This window comes from Fonsecaea erecta (assembly GCF_001651985.1).
Source record: "Fonsecaea erecta strain CBS 125763 chromosome Unknown Scaff2, whole genome shotgun sequence".
Classification (NCBI taxonomy): domain Eukaryota; kingdom Fungi; phylum Ascomycota; class Eurotiomycetes; order Chaetothyriales; family Herpotrichiellaceae; genus Fonsecaea; species Fonsecaea erecta.
In genome coordinates this window covers 3,074,295-3,094,009 of record NW_017387245.1, presented here as the reverse complement: position 1 = coordinate 3,094,009, position 19,715 = coordinate 3,074,295, and the positions used below count along the sequence as shown (strand labels likewise).

The 19,715-nt window shown below is 53.3% G+C and overlaps 10 protein-coding genes across 10 annotated transcripts; 7 read left to right on the top strand and 3 right to left on the bottom strand.

The window, feature by feature from the left end:
- Nucleotides 1-489: 489 nt before the first annotated feature.
- On the bottom strand, nt 490-1,347 carry AYL99_02878 (hypothetical protein; the record flags this gene model as incomplete). The annotated part of the gene is made up of 2 exons (XM_018834394.1): nt 490-822; nt 943-1,347. 2 exons carry the CDS (start codon nt 1,345-1,347, stop codon nt 490-492), a joined length of 738 nt encoding a protein of 245 aa, XP_018697018.1.
- A 970-nt stretch (nt 1,348-2,317) lies between these two features.
- AYL99_02877 (hypothetical protein) lies at nt 2,318-3,798 on the top strand (the record flags this gene model as incomplete). The annotated part of the gene is made up of 3 exons (XM_018834393.1): nt 2,318-2,589; nt 2,656-2,750; nt 2,840-3,798. 3 exons carry the CDS (start codon nt 2,318-2,320, stop codon nt 3,796-3,798), a joined length of 1,326 nt encoding a protein of 441 aa, XP_018697017.1.
- A 323-nt stretch (nt 3,799-4,121) lies between these two features.
- On the top strand, nt 4,122-5,792 carry AYL99_02876 (hypothetical protein; the record flags this gene model as incomplete). Its single annotated transcript, XM_018834392.1, has 3 exons — nt 4,122-4,224; nt 4,280-4,380; nt 4,434-5,792. 3 exons carry the CDS (start codon nt 4,122-4,124, stop codon nt 5,790-5,792), a joined length of 1,563 nt encoding a protein of 520 aa, XP_018697016.1.
- Nucleotides 5,793-7,068: 1,276 nt separating this feature from the next.
- On the bottom strand, nt 7,069-8,691 carry AYL99_02875 (hypothetical protein; the record flags this gene model as incomplete). Its single annotated transcript, XM_018834391.1, has 2 exons — nt 7,069-8,499; nt 8,569-8,691. 2 exons carry the CDS (start codon nt 8,689-8,691, stop codon nt 7,069-7,071), a joined length of 1,554 nt encoding a protein of 517 aa, XP_018697015.1.
- Nucleotides 8,692-9,548: 857 nt separating this feature from the next.
- AYL99_02874 (hypothetical protein) lies at nt 9,549-10,394 on the top strand (the record flags this gene model as incomplete). Its single annotated transcript, XM_018834390.1, has 1 exon — nt 9,549-10,394. One exon carries the CDS (start codon nt 9,549-9,551, stop codon nt 10,392-10,394), a length of 846 nt encoding a protein of 281 aa, XP_018697014.1.
- Nucleotides 10,395-11,271: 877 nt separating this feature from the next.
- AYL99_02873 (hypothetical protein) lies at nt 11,272-12,318 on the bottom strand (the record flags this gene model as incomplete). The annotated part of the gene is made up of 1 exon (XM_018834389.1): nt 11,272-12,318. One exon carries the CDS (start codon nt 12,316-12,318, stop codon nt 11,272-11,274), a length of 1,047 nt encoding a protein of 348 aa, XP_018697013.1.
- An 867-nt stretch (nt 12,319-13,185) lies between these two features.
- Nucleotides 13,186-14,094, top strand: AYL99_02872 (hypothetical protein; the record flags this gene model as incomplete). Its single annotated transcript, XM_018834388.1, has 2 exons — nt 13,186-13,617; nt 13,672-14,094. 2 exons carry the CDS (start codon nt 13,186-13,188, stop codon nt 14,092-14,094), a joined length of 855 nt encoding a protein of 284 aa, XP_018697012.1.
- Nucleotides 14,095-14,335: 241 nt separating this feature from the next.
- AYL99_02871 (hypothetical protein) lies at nt 14,336-15,884 on the top strand (the record flags this gene model as incomplete). The annotated part of the gene is made up of 2 exons (XM_018834387.1): nt 14,336-14,401; nt 14,463-15,884. The coding sequence occupies 2 exons, from the start codon at nt 14,336-14,338 to the stop codon at nt 15,882-15,884; spliced, it is 1,488 nt and encodes a 495-aa protein (XP_018697011.1).
- A 987-nt stretch (nt 15,885-16,871) lies between these two features.
- On the top strand, nt 16,872-18,031 carry AYL99_02870 (hypothetical protein; the record flags this gene model as incomplete). Its single annotated transcript, XM_018834386.1, has 3 exons — nt 16,872-16,937; nt 17,052-17,115; nt 17,169-18,031. 3 exons carry the CDS (start codon nt 16,872-16,874, stop codon nt 18,029-18,031), a joined length of 993 nt encoding a protein of 330 aa, XP_018697010.1.
- Nucleotides 18,032-18,996: 965 nt separating this feature from the next.
- AYL99_02869 (hypothetical protein) lies at nt 18,997-19,704 on the top strand (the record flags this gene model as incomplete). Its single annotated transcript, XM_018834385.1, has 1 exon — nt 18,997-19,704. One exon carries the CDS (start codon nt 18,997-18,999, stop codon nt 19,702-19,704), a length of 708 nt encoding a protein of 235 aa, XP_018697009.1.
- Between the last annotated feature and the right edge of the window lie 11 nt (nt 19,705-19,715).

Below are 19,715 nucleotides of genomic sequence, written 5' to 3'. Positions count from 1 at the left end.
TGTTCGGGGGCGTGCAGAGAGTCAGACAGCATCAGACATGTCTCCCATAGAATTGATTTGAAGCTCACTCTTCGAGACCAATGCATCGCGAGGGATGGCATTCGATTTGACCAGTAAAAAACCATCAGTGAGATACACATTCGGTTGGAAAATCCAACGTTGCAGACAATTTGCCATCGCTGCTAGCAGACAGACAGAGACGCCCCATACATATCAGAGCGACGTAGGCGTTTTCCCATCCTGCGCTCACAATCTGCCTGCATTTGCAACTCCAATCCCACTAATAAATGTTCCTACACCCTGAAACAACTACCCGCCGCGCATGTCGCCAGGCTCACAGTCTGATTTTCAAAAACAAAAAGAGTTCGGCGTGTCTGGTATTTCCAGCTTCCGGTATCATTCAAGATCCGGTGGAGGAGGGGAAACCACCAACCAAGCAATAATGAACTCTGCACCGGGGGTTGTTCCAACCAAAAAAAGGGCCACACGTTAGAGGTGCGATCCGATACATTCTCGGATGTCGTCAAAGATCCGCTGGGGCTCCTGATTACACGCGTTGCTGGCCAGGTGCTGGCACAGGGCACTGGCATAGCGAAAGTCGGTCTCGCAACCGGGGCAGTGATACATGAAGTCGTCGGTCCAGCCATTGCAAAATTCAGGGACTCCCCGCCACGCGTCGAAGATGTAGCTGTCGACGTCCTCCCGGTCGATGCCGCTATTGCAGGAGCTGGACTCGAGGTGGATCATCATGGCGGCGAATTCGGCGAACTTGCGGTTGCAGCCCAGGCATCCGAGCCTCGGGGGGAGGTGGCTTCGCTTGTGCTATATATATACAGATATATCAACGGTTACGTTCTCATGTCAGGCTTTTTTCGTTGTTGTTACAACGGATACCGGCCATGGATATACACCGCTACTACGGCCACTGAGCGATATACATACCTGCATCAAATCATTGGTGTTGTTGAAAAACTTGCCGCACGCTGCGCACATGTTGTGAACGGCCACGTCGTGGGATTTTAGTGCCTGGGGGCTATCGAACTCTCTCTTGCATGGCAGACACATGTTGTGGACGTCGATGTCGTGGGAGTCGAGTTTACCGCTGGTCTCAAAGTCTAGTCCACACGGTGTGCAGATGTTGTGGCGCGGGGAGTCGACGATGTGAGCCCGGCGCGCGAGAGGCGAGACGAACAGGCGTTCGCACCGCTCGCACCATTCTCCTTCGTGGACCCCCGCGAAGCGGCTGTGGTTCAGGGCGCCATGGGAGGAGCTGAAGTCGCGGTCACAGGCACGGCAGGAGTAGGTGCCGTCGTCGTGGTCGACCTGGAGCTGGTTTTCTCGGACCATGTTGATGATGATGATGGTGGTGGTGGTTGGTTGTTGGGGAGGGGGGGTTTTAAACGGGGCGGAGATGAGTGGAACTGGGGTACAGTATATAAACGAGGAGCTGCGGAGTGCACGGGAGCTGCCGTTGAACGGGATGCAAACACTCCAAACATCGTTCCGCATTCATCGCCAAGCTTTTGGAGACCCACATACATATATGGGTCCAGCGTCTCTTTATCCCCCGACACCGGGACTCTTTTGAGATGCTTTGTTTCTAAGAAGGACATCATTGATGAAGGAAAGTTTGCGGCTCACTCACGATACGGACAGGCAGGGATAGGTGTCGCAGGGGCAGTCAGTCCGGAGTATGCTGCCACAATGCTACAGCGTCATAGAGGGGTGCCCGCCAACTTGAAAAGGTGGTACACAGCCAGCTATAAGGCATCCACTACCAGAGTCGAACATGGACGAAGCGGCCGAAAACAGCCGTGTGCAGCTGCCCCCATCCTCAGTGAGCCAATGGAGAAAAGAAACCCGTGTGGAGTCAAAACACCACAATGAACTTGTTCTCCCGACCATCATGTTGATGCCCTTTTCCTGTGCGAATGTGCTGATTTTCAGCCTCAGGCTGTGCATAACATTGCATTCTTGAATGCAAGTCTGCCTTGTTCGTCCACTAGGAGTCGGGAAAAGGCGTTCACTAAACTTGTGTGTGGGTGTGTGTGAGGGAGAGGGAGAGAGAGAGAGCAAGGCTGTTGGACATTCTTGTGTACAAATACAGCTCACTATCCCCTCGAACAGCCTCTCAGCCGGATCTTTCTCTTTTCATCTTCAAAGTCTCCCAGAGGAAAGTCGTCTCTTAACAGCAAGTGCCGGCCACTACAGCATCGGTGGAATCCGACCAGCGCTGGGCTACTCCAAACAGGTGTCGGGGCCTTCGTCTTTCGTAACTGATCTTTTTCCACGTGTCTCCTGCTTTTCCTCATCCGTCATGGCCACGTCTTCCAATGTGATAGAATTTGACTGCTACGACTACTCAGCTGCCTTGGCTAGACTGTTCGATGATGCAGACTTGGACTACCACAATCCTGCAGCTGACGAGGAAAAAGAACAACGTTCTTCAACAACTGTTAAACCCCATGAGGACGCCAAAGAGTCGTCGAAATCTTGGATATCACAGGACCCTTTTAACAAGCTCCTGAAGAAGGCCACCGACGCTAAAGGAGCGGCGTCGAAACCCGTCATCTATTTCATAAAGCAATTGTATGCTTTTTCTGCTCAAATACGAGCCTCATCTGCGTCGGACTTCGCTGATTCGGTGTGTACTAGCTTCGGGGGAACCAAGCTCGTCTTTGTGACGGGTCAAACAGGGACGGGGAAATCCACGATACTGTCAGAGTTGACCGGGCTGGACGTCAGCATCGGTTACACCATGAATGCACCATGAAGTCAGGTGTGTATACCTGGAAACACATGTTCACAACAAGGCGAACTGGCGCTGATAGACACGTAGGCACGCGAAACTACCAGATTTGTCCAGCGATCATCAAGGGGGAGCAATACCTCTTTATTGATACCGGTGGCTTTGGAGCCTCGGACCTGGACGACACGGAGAATTTCGAGGATATTTTGCAATGCCTCAACGCTCTTGGCCCGTTCGTGACGGTCGCTGTTCTTCTCCTGGTCGTCGGCTCCCCACCGTCCCGGTTCCGCGAGGACGATATCAAGATTATTCGCTGGGTCCAGTGCTTCTGCGGTCCCTCATTCTTCAGAAACATTACCTTTGTTACGAGCAAGTGGGACGATTGGAGCCGGAAGTCATTCCAAGAAGCCTGGAGGAGGCTGGAAACAGAGCTGCTGTTGCATGACGACGTGTCCCGCCTCCTTCACCCACCAGGCCGCTATCATGGAGGCGTTGATTATCACCATGGCTTTCCAGGAGGAAGGGGCTCTGCTGCTTCTTACGCCCTCCTCTTGGATCGAGACGATGACAAAGCGGCGCGAGGTGATGAACTTCGCCGCATGATCCACACGAGATATGGAGGACCCAAGAATTCGAAACCGGCAACGCTTCAGGTTGTTCGGGAGATGAATTCTGGCATTCCCCAGCTGGAGACCGAGGCCGCCAAGGTCCTGAGAGCAAACGTCGTCGACACCGTCATCTGCATCCGCGATGATCGAGCTGTTGTTTCACGACCGGAACACAGGCCTCTCCTGCCGCTGGACTTGCCGCCACCACCACGGTCTTCGTCCAATCAGGACGACAACAGCAACAGAAGGAATGGCGAAAGCGCATTCTGGAGGTGGCTCGAGATCGCCAGACGGGCGGCCGCCTTTTACAAAGAGGCAAGAGAGAGGCAGTATGAGTCTAGCAACCAAACAGGAATTAAGCCTCTGTGGGAACTGGCGAAGGACTGGTTTCTGGGGTGGTGGGCAAACGGATCCAATAGCAAACCTGAGGCAGGTGGTTGAGACGGAATGTTCTCTGAGCGTACAGGATGTAATTACGAGCTTAGCGTCACATACATTACTGTAGTAGAATACATCAGGAATGTGGGGGAAGTGCGGCGGCTAGGGATGCTTACTTCATCCACCGAGGGGCTTCGCACTATTAGCTGCGCTTCAAGGCCACTGCGGCTCCCGCTTTGTATGTATATTACACTTCTCGAACCAGAACAACCCCAGAAAGACGTCATTCTCCCCCAACTTACTTCCTCTGACAGAATAAACCTTCACCGATCCGAAGTCGTCGTGGAGTAAACACCTCCTTCTCCTCCTCCTCCCCAGCTTCCGTTATGGCTGCTCAAGTGCCAGCTGCATTGAAGACTGCCGACATTACCCGCTTCGCCCACCGTGCAGCCCAGCTCGAGAAACCCAAGCCCATCATAGCATACTGGTGTATGACTCCTCCTAGCTTGCTTCGAATCTCAAGCGGTGGTTAACCGGTTCATAGGCGAATACTGGATAGTCAACCAAATCCTATCCAAAGGCCTTCACAATGCAGACCAAGAGAGCTTGGTCTACACGACCACGTTGATGGACAAGCTGGAAAAGGTGCGTAGGGAGCTACTGCTGCCACCGTACCTCCGACTGACGTTCTGCGACAGTTCAAAGCTGAACACGCCCAAGAACCTGCCGTGACCGACGACATTGTGGGGAAAGCATACGTGGAACAGTTTGGGCTCGAAACATTTGAAAGAGCAGACAATGCGGTACGCGCAAACAAGGCGTCGAGGCAGACTGCAGACACTTTCCAAGCTTCCGCGACCTTCCTCGACCTGCTCCAGATCTGGGGAGCCGTGGAACCCGAAATCGCCGCCAAGATCAAGTTTGCGAAATACCATGCCCTGAGGATAGCAAAGGCGCTCAAAGCGGGAGAAGATCCAAATTTGTCCAACCCCAAACCACAAACTCCGAGCGAGGAGGCCCTCCCGACGCTGGACCCGGACGACGCAGAGGTCAAGGCACTAGAAGGAGGTAGGGAAGTCACCAGACCACGACAGCCGTCTGTCGTTGAAGTACCCGACGAGGCCGACAAGATTCAGAGGAGTCTTGCACAGAAGTCCCTGCTTGATGAGTCCTTACATCCCTCCAGAGACACATCAGTGCCACCTCCGGTCACCAAGCAACCTTCGGTCACTGACGTTCCTGACGAGGCAGATCGCATCCAGAGCGAGCTTGCTCGTCAATCGTCCATCGACCAGTCCCTGCATCCGTCCAGAGCACCCTCTGTACCACTGGGGAACGATGTTTCTCCTTTACCAGAACAAGATCCCGCCGCATTCTACACCAATCGGGCAGACCCAAAGGATATCTCTCCGCTGGAGCCTCCCTCGGAGCGAAAGCCTTCAATAGGAGGAAACTACTTCCCCGTGGTGCCATCAGCTCCCGCGGAGCCAGTTCTCCCGTCACCGCCGGCAACGGTCGGCGGAGATGCCCCAGACTTGCCCTCTGCACCCTCAGGCCTTGCGAAGGTCAATACCGACATTCCTGCCGCACCGTCAGAACCCTCGCTCACATCCGCACGAAGCGAGCTGGGCGCCGCTCTCAATTCAATACCTAGTCGCCATTCCCCTCCCCTTCCGCCTCACCGCCACGGCACTCCTCTTCAACAAGCCCCCGTCAATCAACTTCCCCAGATCCCGCCCAATTTCCAACCTCAAGTCCCTCCACCTCAGCTTCCGGTCAATCCGCCACAAATCCGACAATCCCGTGGTCCCGTCCCGCCTGTTCCTCATCAGCACCCAGCCCCAGGTTCCATAGTAGCACCATCGCCGATTCATCCTCCGCAGGTAGCACCAGTCCCGCCTCCACAAACTCAACCCGTGAGTGTTGAGGTCGACGAAGAGGCGATCTTGAAGGCGCAGAAGCATGCCCGGTGGGCGATTTCCGCCTTGAACTTTGAGGATGTGCCGACTGCGATCACCGAGCTGAGGGGGGCACTGGCCTCCTTGGGAGGGTTGTGACCACGGGACACTATAGAACCCTTGTATTGTTACATGCTGCGTCCGCCACCGAACGCATGGAGAGTTGGCAACGCTGGAATATTGACCCTGCAGCATAGGTGGGGCAAAAGTTTTCGTGTCCATGAACCACCGTGTAAAAACGACAAGAACACATATGTTGGAATCGTGCGTGGTGTAGTCCCCTGGGATAGTCCAGGCTTGAACCTTGTCCTCACTACGCGCCAGCACGGTATTCGAGTCGACACCATTGCGGTCATCACCAGAAGTCGCTGTGGAGGTCTTCCTCGCAACCAGCGTCCATCCATACCCTGCCACTGAGGTCATTGATGAGCTGAACAGGAAGAGACTCCCACGTACCGCAGGCCAGTAACAGAATGCATGTTCTACCGGCGATGTTGAGCTACACACCAAACACATCATGCCGGACCATACCCTGTCGGTCAGTCACTATTCAAGACGAAAGAACAACCCTACCACTGCCTATAAAAAACGATATCGCTAGCGCGGGACGAGTTTGACGAAGGCAAACACAATACCCGGCATGCCCAGAGGCACGTAGGATTCAGGCTCGACGAATGGATCCTGACAATCAGCAACCAAACGTCGCCCGTACAGCACGCCAGGGCCAGCGTCTGTCAAGTCAAGTGTCACTGGTACGTATGAGGATGTATGTATATCTGTCACGACAAGCCAAGGTCGGGAGGGGCACAAAGGCAATGATCTCGGATTCTTCGGGAGCCGACAGGGGGGAGGAAATATTGGAGGGTGGTTTGCCCTGGATCTGATATGAACTGACATGAACTGAACCGAAATAAAAACGACTGGAGAGATGTGGGATGAAAGTAACAGGAACGAAGCTGAGCAGCGACTTTTTGTAATTGTTACCCTTTTCACTTCTCTCACCCAGCCCCCTGTTCAAGTTTTTTGTGAGCTCTTCATTTTCCCCCCCCCCATTCTTCCCCTGAATCTTTGCCATGTCCTTTGCCGCTCGTGATCTCATCAAAATAAAATAGAATGAAAAATGGCCATCGCTCCGCCGCCGCGCTGCAGGGCCCGAATACCGAAATGCTTCGAGTATCCAGATCTGATGACTTAACTCCTTGCCGTCTTAGACTCGCAATAGGAGCATGCATGTATCAGCAATTTGCAGCGATTTCCACTCCATGTGCATTGCCACCAAGAGTTTGCGCTGCCCGATCGGCGCGTTCGTATCCAGAAAATAAGGGAACGCTGCGGCGCTGATGGTATGTACCTGAGCAACTTAACCGCTGAGGGCTCAGTCGAACAAGTCTCCTGCCCTTCTCCTCACCCGCTTCTCCCTGACCGGTTCGTCGAAGAGTTCTTTGCCTTCGTTCCTCGCACTACTCCGATTGTACTGGTTGGGGAACAGCTCCTTGACTTCGAGGGCGCGGCCTTTGATGCTGAGCCCTCCGGAGCCTTTGATACTGAACCCTCTCGAACCTCCGTTCTCGGATGATCCCTTGATAGATAGACCGCCGGCATTGCCGCCACTCGACGGGAACAATTCAACTCCCGCGTTTGACGCCCCATTCCTCATCGACTTGGTGCTGTCAATCGAGATGCTCTTTCTCGCAAACCTCTCGGCGAGATCCTCGTCGTTTTTGGCGTCCATGGCATGGCTTCTGCGGTGATTTGAACGCGGGGATGTTTGCGCGGCGGACAGAAGATCGGCTTTCAGGCGCTTCGCTGCGGCGACATTGGCACGGCTCTGCGTGGAGTCGATAGCCGCTCTAGGTGCTGCGGGAGCTGGACCGGTCGACATCGATGTGTCTGCCTCCGAAGCTTTGTTAGGAAAGAGCTCTAGTCTGTCCGATCGTAGACCGCCGCCGATTTTGGGGTCCGAGGTCGAGGGTCCAAACAGTTCTTTCCCTGCATTAGAGCGGAAGCGGTCACCACGATCGCGATAGTTTCTCCTTCGGGCCCGTTCGTCCTCGTCCTCATCCGAGATGTCGATTTCGTCGCTGTTACGTGTTCGAACGCCAGGACTCGCGCTCCGTCGTCTCGTCTTCGTTGCGCGTGGAAACAGATCCCGACCTCTTGCCTTGTTGACCTCCGTATCCGTCGTGGGTGCATCATCGTACATGTTTGCCGAGAAACCCCCCGCATCGTCACCGGTCGCACGGTCGTTGTCTCTCCTTCGTCTGTGGAGTTCGCGGTCGTCAAATCTTCTTCGCCGGTAGTCACCACGACTACTTTCGAACTCTTTTCGCATTCGTTCCGTGGGGTCTTGATCCGGGTGCATGAGGTAGTATCTGCTTGCATCTCTCGCACCTTTCTTCTTCCTGTCACCCTGCTGGGAGACGCGAATCACAAGCATACTTCCCGGCCTGCTGGCCAGTTGTTTCGCCGCGCGCAGATCGAACGGATTGTTCGCCAGTTCGTCGATCGTGATAGGAGTTGCGAGGAAGGCCAGGTGCGCTCGTTTCGCCGTGTCACTGTCATTGAAGCAAATATTGGCAGAGGTATCATCGATCCATTGGACGTGTACATTGTCACCCACTTCACTAAAGTGGTCGTGTACAAAGGCAAGGATGTCGTTTGTATGCATGTCGTCAACGCCGCGGATGTGAACTTTGTTCCATTGCGGTTCGAGAGCCGGGTCTTCCGTGTAGATGGCGGGGATGAGGTTGGAGGAGTCGGTGACAGCGGGCGCGCTGGAGGGGACAAATGAGGGTTCTTCACCTTCCTGTATGACTGGTCAGTACGGACATACGTGTGTTCTTGCTGGGTGAGGGAGATAAGCGAGTTATCGTACTTCAAGTTGGAACTCATCATCAAGAGGTGGGCCTTGATCGTCCATGTCCATGTCAATGTCGATATCCATCAAATCGGCGTCCTGCGCCGCCGCGGACATTGTAGATTGCATAGCTAGGGCCATTTTGCGCGTGGAGCAGATGGTGGGATGTTCGGAGTGTCAGGGACAGATTGCGGTCTGTCTGAGAAAGAAACTGAATGTATCAGGACAAGCTAAGAGGAAGTCCACATGTTGTAAAAGTGACAACGCGAGGCTGTTACGATCGAGGATTGAAAAAAAGCTGCCGGTTGGACAAACGAGTGAAATCGGACGTGATTCGGATGGTAAAATGACGTAAATGGCGGGATTGGGATATGAAAGGTATTTGTGTCATATGAACCACATGAGATGAAGGTCAGAGGAGGATGACAGCAAACAGAATATTGGTTGATATTACATGGTGGGAAATGCAAGGCTCAGAGCAGCTTCGAGCCTCGACAACTTCGAGACTCCGACATCATTTCTTGGATAGCCCGGATTTGGCCCATAAATGACGCCGCTTTAACCGAAGTCTCCTCACCGCCGCAACTCCGCATTCTCTCCCCCGCCGAGCCGACTCCAAGAAATAAATAATCCTAGTCTGACACAGCATTCTCTTTGCATACAGCCGAACTCCTTCACTGCTATGTGATTATCTCAGTGTCAGACAAATCACCATACTTCCGGTCGGCCCCTTGTCTTCAATGCTCAACCGCAGAAGACACTGCAACACCTCGGATGACACATTGCTATATTTCTGAAGTTTGTGTCAAGGCTCTTAAAGGACTATATTCCTTCCCGTTCGTATGTCAGGTAAGGCTCGGATGTTTTGCTTTTGCCCAGGTACAATGTCCCATGCTTGCTCACCTTGACCACCTTGCTCCATGAACGCCATCAAAGCATTGCGACTAGTTCCCTCTATTCGTCCCAAATCACGCAACGCCATTTCGCCCTCCTTAAACATGTCGAGCAAGAGAGGCATCTCGATCCAACGAGTGGCCGGGTCGATAGGCGCCGAGATACACGACGTTGATCTCTCGGAACTCTCGGAAAACCCAGGCATTGTCAAGGAGATCCGGGAGGCTCTGCTCCAACACCAAGTCATATTTTTCCGTAATCAGAACCTGGATCCCAAGGCATACCTGGACTTCACAGCTCACTTTGGCAAGCCGGTCGAATACCCCTTTGTCCGCGGCATTGATGGTTATCCCGAGATTATTCAGGTCCTCAAACAGGAACACGAGACCATCAACTTTGGAGGAATCTGGCATTCGGACACCTCCTACTTCGAGAATCCGCCGATGGGGTCGGTATTGATGGCCAAGGAAGTCCCGCCGTACGGTGGTGACACGTTATTCGCGAATCAGTATGCTGCATACGAGTCCCTGTCCGCGGGACTCAAGAAGGTCCTCTCCAACTTGAAGGCAGTGAGTACGTCGACAAAAGCAGACGCGAGCAAGACCCGCGAAGACCGCATCCGTGACTCCGGAAACGCCTCGGCGAAATCAGCGCTGGAAGCGGTCCACCCTGTTGTCCGAACACATCCCGAAACAGGGAGGAAGGCTCTCTATGTCAACGTGGCGCATACCTCCCACTTCGAGGGCTGGACGGAGGATGAATCTGCCCCGCTGCTGCAGTACCTGTTCCAACACCAAGTGAAGCCGGAATTTACATGTCGATTTCGCTGGGAGGTGGGCAGTATAGCGTTCTGGGACAACCGATGTGTTCAGCACAACCCGATCAACGATTATCATGGATTTCGACGCAGGATGCTGAGGATCACCTTGGAGGGCGATCGGCCTGTGTAGGGCCTAGAGAACAGGTTGTCGATGGAGGACCTTGACACGTTTTGAAGACGCTGTGTTACAGCCTGTTGTCAGTGAGCCCTCTTAGAGGAGTGAGCAGAGGAAGGCCATTGTTCACGAATGGATCGGGGCAGATACAACTGAAGCTCATTTTTAATCAAAAAGGGGGTTATTGCTCAACGATCCCGCAAGCTTTCATTGCAGACCTGACACAACTAAAGCTCATTGTAATCGAAAAGAGTCCATTGCTTCACCGAGCACGCTTGAGATATAAACCTCTGCACCTCGTCGTTGTGAGAAGGTCAGACTCCCGCGACATCTCTTCCGCCGAATCCGAATCCCCCATCTCTGCGCCTCGTCGCTGTGTGACGGTCAGACCCCCGCGATATCTCTTCTCGAAATATTTGGGCCACTTGCGGATGATCTTGTAGATTTGGGCTACATAGATGGCTTTGGGAAAGATGGCCTTGTTCGTCCTGGCGCTGTCCGAAAACTTGCTGAAGCAGGGGTCGGTGAGCTGGAGTTCGTTCTCGGTGCAGACCTCGGTCACGAGCTGCTAGTTCTCGGTCATGGCTTCTCCCTTGCGGACACATTGAATTAGATGTTCAAACGGGTAGGTGGAGGTGGCATTAACCTTGGCGACCTAGAATCCGGCCTTCTTGAGGGCAGCGTGGTGGCCTTCATGTCGTGAATAAGTATATATAGCTCGCCGGTGTCTGCCAGGCCTAGGTAGCCGGCGATGGTGGTCTAGTTTCGCGTCAACTAATGGTCGCCCTCGATACATCGGATGCCGCAGAATCTCTTGGTCAGGGATTTGATGGCTATGTCGCGGTCCTCGAAGGAGAAGTCTGCTTCGACGTGGCAGCAGCTCAGGATATAGCTAACCATTCCTTCTATGGGATGCTCGCGATCCTTGCTTCGATGTTGCCAGCGGCGCTTTCTTATTTCTTCGTTCGTCGAACCTCGAGCGAGCACGGCCAACCCGATTCCAGAAATTCTTGACGGCGCTGTACCCAGTTCGCCTGACACCGTCGTGGAGTTGCATACGTCGTAGCGCCTCTCGAAATCGTGCTTCCCCTTTGAGTCGTCGCTCGCCGTCGATATCGAGCATGTGGCGGATACACGCCTCTTGTTCCCACAAAGCCCAGGTCCGGGTCGGTGGCTCCAGGAGAGAGGCAGCAACAAGAGAGGCAGGGGCGGGATATGGAATCAATTCCTCAACCTCATCCTCTTCATCGTCGTTGTGTTCGGCGTCGCATTCATCACCACCGTTGTCAGAGGCGGGTGTGGGGAGAGCGTTGCTCAGGGATGTCCCACGCCCAGCTTCGGAAGAGACGTCGTTGGAGACGGCGTTGGCATTGATCTCACCACCGCTGTCATTCTCACTATCATCGTTGCTCCAGGAGCCGTCCTCATCGCCATTGCTGTCCTCGCCTCTATCAATGTCACTGTCATCATCCTGCTCACGGTGTTCCTCGTACAGATCCTCGTGCTCGGGGTGGCCTTGGTGTTCGTGGTGGTCCTGCTGTCCGCCATGTTCGCAACAGTCGCCTGCTCCCTCATTGTACAAGTCCATGTAAACGTCACCCTCTTCATCGAGTGGTTGTGCAATCACCATAGCCTGTCGCCGTGCAAATTCTTGTACGACGTCATCTGATGCTTCGAGGGCCGCTTGCTCACATACCGTAGGGCTTGTCGCATTCTCAAAGGCAGGCTCGCCGTGGGTATTGTTGTTTTGTGCAGAAGTCCTGCGGAAGTACTGGGACAAGTCAGAGCGCTCTCTCAAGTATTTGGACAGGACGTCCGGATGAGCATCGAGATAATCGAACACCGCGGTATCATTGAGAGGGAGGATTTGGACAAATGGACGAGTGGTGCTCTCCGCAGCGTCCAAGAAGAAGGACTCGCTTGCGTCAGTGAAAGACATGCTGACTAGTTGACGGCTGGAGGAATAAGCAACAAAGAGGTAAAAGGCCGGTGGTAGAGGAGCATAAGGCGGAGAGGTAGCACCGAGCTCAGATAGATATATATATCGATAATCCAGACCTTCAAAAAGACTCCGAAGCGCTTATAAGCCATATTGTGCTCGCTCGGTCGCATTGAGATCCATTCAACGGTAGTGACAGGTTGGAAAATCGCCATATCAATAGGAGCAATGTGAATTGCACCGCGTCGATATATGTTATTGGTGACAATAGCAATGAACGAACAAACAAATAAACACAAGAGGGCCAAACATTGTCGATGTTCTGCCAGACCCAGCTGTTCACGCTTCGGGTATTCAATAACAGTACCCATCGTCAAAAAGGACAAGGCTGAGGGACAAGGCTGACCGACAAGTTTCAAATCCTTTGTGGTTAATGTCGGACACATCTCACTGCAATATATTGTATCATTCACCTGACCTTGAATACTTTGTCGTTGGAAGACTTGTTATTGGTCTTAATGCCATCTCGTATACCAGACCACGGTGCTTTCACTTTCACTGTCGTGGACCACGCGGTGAAGTTCAGAGCGGAAGGGCTGAGGGTTTACCATGGCTTTGGTGCCTTGTGAATCCCAGCAGTGGAGGAATGTGAAGAGCATGCTCGATGTGAAGACGACTCGAGCTCAAAACAACAATGGAAGCTGACAAAGTCGGTTTGATTGATATTGCGCTTGACTCTAAGCGATTCACCGTATCCTTACCGCGGTTGTACGGCGGAGTGTTCGCCTGCAGCCTCCAGCTTCACACCACTGAAATGCACCCACGCGCGTCTCTCTTCGTTCATGCGCCGAAGCAACCAAGCCAGTCATGCCATGGCCCAAGCTGTGGTCATCCTCGACAAAGGATGAACCTGAAGCCCAGAAGTCTCTCGCTGAGAGAGCCACAGATTCATGGAAATCAGAGTCAACCGGTGCCTCTCCGCAACAGCCTGCCAAATCCGCCCCTTCTTCGCAATTAAGAGCCTTCACTCAACCCGAAACGATCCTTGCTGCAGCTGTTCTGACAACAGCTTGCGTCGGTGTCTACAAATTCTACAAGACATATCTTCGCAGAATACCACAAGCGATCAACATCAGTCCTGGCTTTCTTCGGCGAAGAAGCCTCGTCGGTCAAGTGACGAGCGTGGGAGATGGGGACAACTTCCGGATGTATCATACGCCTGGCGGCAGACTTGCTGGTTGGGGTTGGTTCCCGGGGCGGAAAGTACCAAGGAACAAAAAGGATCTGAAGGACCAAACGGTACATTGGTATAGGTTGCAAGCTTGAGATACTGGGAACTGACCAGGCGACTAGATCCATGTCCGCCTCGCAGGAATAGACGCTCCTGAACTTGCACATTTTGGACGACCTGCACAACCATACGCGCAAGAGGCGCTTGATTGGCTTACTGCCTACATAATGGGTAAGCGTGTTCGGACCTATGTCTACAAGGCAGACCAGTACAGCAGAGTAGTGGGCACCGTCTATGTGTGGAAAGGCCTCGTGCGGCGCGACGTCAGCCTTCAAATGCTTCGAGCAGGGCTTGCTACAGTCTACGAAGCAAAGTCGGGCGTTGAATTCGGGAGGGCCAAAGAAGAGAGGTACAGAAGGGCGGAATGGTGGGCGAAGACCAGGAGAAAAGGCATGTGGGCTGGAAGCAGGAAAGATTATGAAAGTCCACGAGAGTACAAGACCCGACACGGAGTTGGAGCTATTCAGGATGAAACGAAGCAATGATGGGAAGACGCAACCGGGTCTGAATTTTCTAGCGAGGCGTTCCGGGAGAAGGAAGCACATGAACTTGAAAGCCAACCTGGACTTGACTTTTGCTTTGCTGCTCCCATCAGTGACCACCTATTCCTCCTTGTGAAGCTAGAGATGTATCACGTGATCAGGCACATCGATTATCCTTCGGTTTCATTGATTTTGCTAGCCTCAATCTTCCCTTCATTTCTGTCACCAAGAGTCCCTACCAGACATGCCTGCCACAGACTCACCAGCAGTCATTGTAGCCCGCTTCTTGAAGGCAAATCATTACAACAAGGTTTGTCACGACTGTATATAGCTTTTAGTACACAAGGGGTTGTCTGAACTGATGAATCCAGACTCTTGAAGCATTCCTCGCCGAGGCGGGACTCCCAGAGGCAGCGGCTATTACTAATCCTGGCGACTGGACGATAGAGAAGATCCTCGAAGAGAAGAAACAGTACGATGCCAGTCTCGCCTTTGAAAAGAAAGGTGACGATGCTGATGTGGGTTGGATGACACCAGCTCCCTCGAAGGCTCTTGAGCCAGAGGGATTCCCCGTCACGTCAAACGTCCTCTGTGTGAGTGGATCGAGCAGCAAGGAGAACGAAGATGGGGTTGTCTTTGTCACTGCTGCGGACCGTTCATGGTCCAGCGTCTCAGCGACACCGCCATTTACACTAGCAAGCTCAATTGAGAATGCCCACGGCAGTCCGATTCTCTCCATCAGCTCTCTGGATGACGGAGGATATGTTTTCTCGACTTCCATGTCTGGACAGCTGATGCTCCATGATTCACGGGGCCGGTTGCTTGATAAAGTACGCGACCATCTCAAATATGCGGTGCAAGTGGTCTCGGGATATACTCGTCAGGGACGGTGGATCGTGGCGACGGCAGGGTGGGATCAGAAAGTCCACATCTATGCTCCTGAGCACGAGCTTGCGGGGAACTTCCAGCCCAGCACGACTTCGAACATGGGTGCTGATGAACCTTTCATTCACGGACTGCTTCGCGACCCGATCCACACCATTACAGTGCCCACGAACCCGGAATCCATGGTCCTCGTTCGAAATCCCGATACTGACGATCTCTACCTGGTCCTATCCCGGCGCGACTCCACGTTCCTGTACTACTACTGCATCACACCGACATCCGAGGAATCTTCTTCGTCTCGAAGCAGCGAAGTCACATACTCAGTTCAAGAGACGGGCAGGCAGAACCTTGCTCCGCACTCCAACGCTTGGGTCGCGTTTACTCCATCCTGTCTCGCTGTGTGTCCGACAGATCCCTCCCTCTTGGCCGTTGCAACATCTCATCTTCCCCACATGAAACTTTTGATTGTCCGGCTTCTCTTCCCCACGTCTACCTACAACTCCACCAACTCCATCATTCGGGACAACGAGTCAGAACCGCAAACCCAGGTCTCCCAAGCCCGCGCCGCCCTTGCGCTGCAGGACCGGGAAGACGCCGCGATAAAGCTGCACGTAACGACCATGGCTCCTCAAACCCCCTACTCCACGCCGCAGGTCGTTTGGCGACCGGGTGGGAAGGGGGTATTTGTGAACGCGGATGATGGGGTCATCCGTGGGCTGGACACACACAGCGGAAAGGTCGTAGCTGTGCTCAAAGGACATGAGGTTGGGAGTAAAGTACGAACATTGTGGGCGGGATGGGAAGCTACCGAGTCCGGCGCGAATGGGCATGGGAAGGAGAAGAGGGAGATCCTCGTCAGTGGTGGCTTTGATAAGAAGGTGTTTTTCTGGAGAGTTCAGCCGGCTTAGACGGAGAGAGTTCCTGTTTGAATTTTACGATCTACGGTAGGAAGACGGCGGAGTGATTGTAAATTGAACAAGATCCAGAGGAGAGTCCGATATATACGGTGGATGGCCCCATGGCCCTTTCTTCGACTCCGGACATGAATTCTGCCCTCCTATACGTTTAGATCTGCTGACATGGAGTCAGTGCCGAACGAGGGATCATCGACGGGCAGTCAAATTTTGCCTCCTCATTCATCCATTCATCCTGGGTTCTAATCTAGAGAGGTTCTGGTCAAGGGCCCCCAAGCGATGAAGCCTCGCTGGAAGTAATAGATCCCCCCTTTTTCTCTGGCCGGCCTTTCGGTGACTTACTGCGCCGTTTGGGAGAGCGAGCCGCGGGGCTCCGGCGAGGGAGCGTAGAGGCTCTTATTTCCCCTTTGCCGGTGAGCCATCTTTACACCCGGACTATTACCTCCATCCTCCCGTCAAATTCGAATATGTAATCAAGTACTGGAGATATTTGGGGGAGACAGAACTGCGCGGAGCATTGTGGCATGCATGAATGCCTCTCCATCGTGATCAGGAAGGGCAGAAATCTTCAACAACCGATGGTGATACTGAGCAATCCACTTGCAGAGGTCAAACCTCGCCACAGCCTCGTCTCGAAGGTCTGATAGAGACATCAGGCAGCTTGACCAATGAGTCGATTTCCTATAGCAACATATGAAGCCGACTACCAGGCTCGCGGGATAATACAGAATGACGCGCGTCGTCGGAGGAATTTGATGTCCGACTGTGCTGTCATTTGAGTCATTTGAGTCATTTCAAACCAGTCCCACCCACCAGAAGTAGCCTCGGCCATTCTTAAGGGGCATCGCCGTCCTTGCACATGCCCGGATTCCCCAGTGGATTGCAGACCGTTTCTTTGATCTTTTTGTCTCTTACGAGCGTCTGAGCACGGCGTTGAGGCTTTCTGTTGTCGCTGCCCGGGACCAATACCATCTATTCAATATGGACACTATCGAAGGCGAATTCACCACCAAGGATGGCACAAAGCTATATACCAAAACATGGAAGGTACGGACCCAGCCGGAAGCGCTTCCCTGTCACACATCAACCAACTCATCTCCATGCGTTGTTGATTGATATTCACACAGTTCCTCTCTGACGCTTGTGCCTGGCCGAATTTAGCCCCGGAATGATGCGGTGCAGGCTGTTTTGATCTTCCTTCATGGATTCTCGGATCACATCAATGGTATATGGAACCCTGCAATGCATGCGGCTTACTGAGAGACTCACATCTTCTAGCCTACTACGATCTCTTCCCCACTCTGAGTTCATCGCCATTCAACATTGCAGTCTACGGATTTGATCAACGGGGCTGGGGCCGCTCATGTCATAAGCCGGCAGACAATGGTAACACTGGCCCAACCTCACTGGTCCTAGCCGATATACATGACTTTGTTCTCCATGTCGCATCGCTGCCGGAGACCCAAGGCAAGCCATTCTTCCTGATGGGCCACAGCATGGGTGGAGGCGAGGCTCTATGCTACATGCTTTCCACATCCACCGACTTTTCCAATCGACCTGCATTCTCAGGCCTCATCCTTGAGGCCCCTTACATTGAACCCCATCCCTCGAACCAACCATCGTTCTTGAAAGTTCAAGCCGGAAAGCTGGCCGCCATACTACTACCACATACGCAGCTCAAACAGAAGCTGAGTGCAACTTACATGTCCCGTTCGGCGAAGGTCTGCCAAGACTGGGTTGATGATCCGCTGTGCCATAATACCGGCACGTTGGAAGGATTCAAGGGACTCCTGCAAAGAGAGGCAGAACTCTCACATCTCTCTCATGGCCGCACCGTACATGGCTATACGACCAAAGCCCCTTGTCCGATGTGGTTCTCCTTTGGCACTGGTGACCGCATCTTGTCGTATATCGCCGCGCAGCAACTCTTCAATGTCCTGGAAGCTCCTGGCAAGGACAAAACCTTCAAGTCATATCTTGACGCGTATCACAAGCTTCACGCTGAGCCTGACGGTGTGGGCGAGCAATTTGCGAAAGATGTGGGAGCATGGATCTTGGCACATGTCAACAAACAGGCTGAAGTCGCGCAGGTTGGTCAATCACAATCCGAACAGACAGCAGACGGTGGCTCATACATATGACAGAAGGCCAGGTTGTGACAGCCCACAGGACTGACTGAGAGTTCCTGACACCCTCACTCTGTTTGGGAGGAGGAGTGTGCCGCCTTGCGATATTCTCACAAGGCTGGTTCCTGCAGCTGACACGGCCACATGGAACCAATTGGCGCATGATTTGCGCCACGATGACGTCTGGATTATATAATAGCACTGCCATTCCGTATTTGAACTAGCGTTGTATTGCATCAACTCAACTTTGCCTGCAGTAATATTATGATTGTCAAACCTGCATTTATCCCACAACACCTTCTGGCACAGTTCGCAATCTCCATTATCAGCCACGGCCCGATACACTGGCTTTGAGTTTCGGCAGTCTGCATCGCAGACATGGCTGGCTCCAAGAAGCTCGCGACTTGCTCAGGCTGGCCAGGCGAAGCTTGTTACACCGGCCACCTGACCCTACAGCTAGTCCGGTGAGACATTCAAACGCTCAACCATTGTGTCTTGAGACCTTGACAAAGGGCATTGCGGATGTTGCATATACATCACAATGCCCATCCAGAATACCCATGCACTGGCTGCAGGATGACCTGTTCAACAGGTGCGCGGTCAAGTACCTCCAGCGATCATGGGGAATTGTTGTTGTTTGCCTTGTCTCAAGATTCCTTTATACTGCTCGCTGAAGCTGAAAGATGTTGCCAACCCTAAGTGTTTGTGCTTAGCTCCTTTGTTTTCGTTGCTTTGCCTGTCTACAATCAGAGTCTCCAGTTTCCTTTTAAGTGAATGCTTCATTGGCGAGCATGGCCTCCCACCACCACCACGATTGCCATTGCCCGACGTGTTCCACCGGTTCCAGCAAACGCACCAAAAGGCAGCACCCAGTGCCTCATTCAGAGGAGGAACAAACGGTCAAAATCCTCAAAATCCCTGCCCGCAGCGGTTTCCACTTCGTCAAAGTCTTGGAAGCTCCAGTTCGGCTCGCATCCAGAATGGCCCAAACCGTGAACCCCCTCTTTATCCGACTTGAGAAGAATGTTGCCGCTCCGCCGTACGAAAGGGGGTGGAATTACGTGGAGCGCCGGAACGGGCTGCTGTGTTTGGTGAGAAATAGGAAGGATGTGTTTCGCCTCCACCGGCCATCGAAGAAGAGAACACCAACACCACCAACGCCGCCGAGACATAGAGGCCCAGAACCAGAGAGGGAAGTGATCATTGTGCGCGAAGAGGACATGGATATCATTAGTCGCCATCGCCGAGGCCGTCCAGAAGGAGACAGACTGTTCGTGGAGATGCCGCATGAACGATCCGAGCGAGAAGGCTCAGGCGACCTGGGAGACACATCCCCTCGATCACGCCCACGAATCGAGGTCCGACAACCTCTCAACACCACACCGCCGCCCTCTCCGATCTTCGACACTCGCCACGTTGATTCGTTCCCATATCGCATCGTTCAGAAAATCCCCGTCGAGCGCGCCCGTCTTCGTCGCGCCAAACCTCTCCAAGTTCCAGATGACATTCTCCCATGTCCACCAGTTGAGGTCGGCACCTACTCTAAAGAGGAGGTCTTTGACCCAGTCGACCTCCCTTCCCGCGAGCCCCGGCCCTACCACATTCCGGAACCCGAGAACGCTGTGTGGGATGAGGACATGAATGCGTGGGTGGTCCGACGCTCGCCGAAAGTGCGGTTTTCTTCTTAGATAGCCCAAGG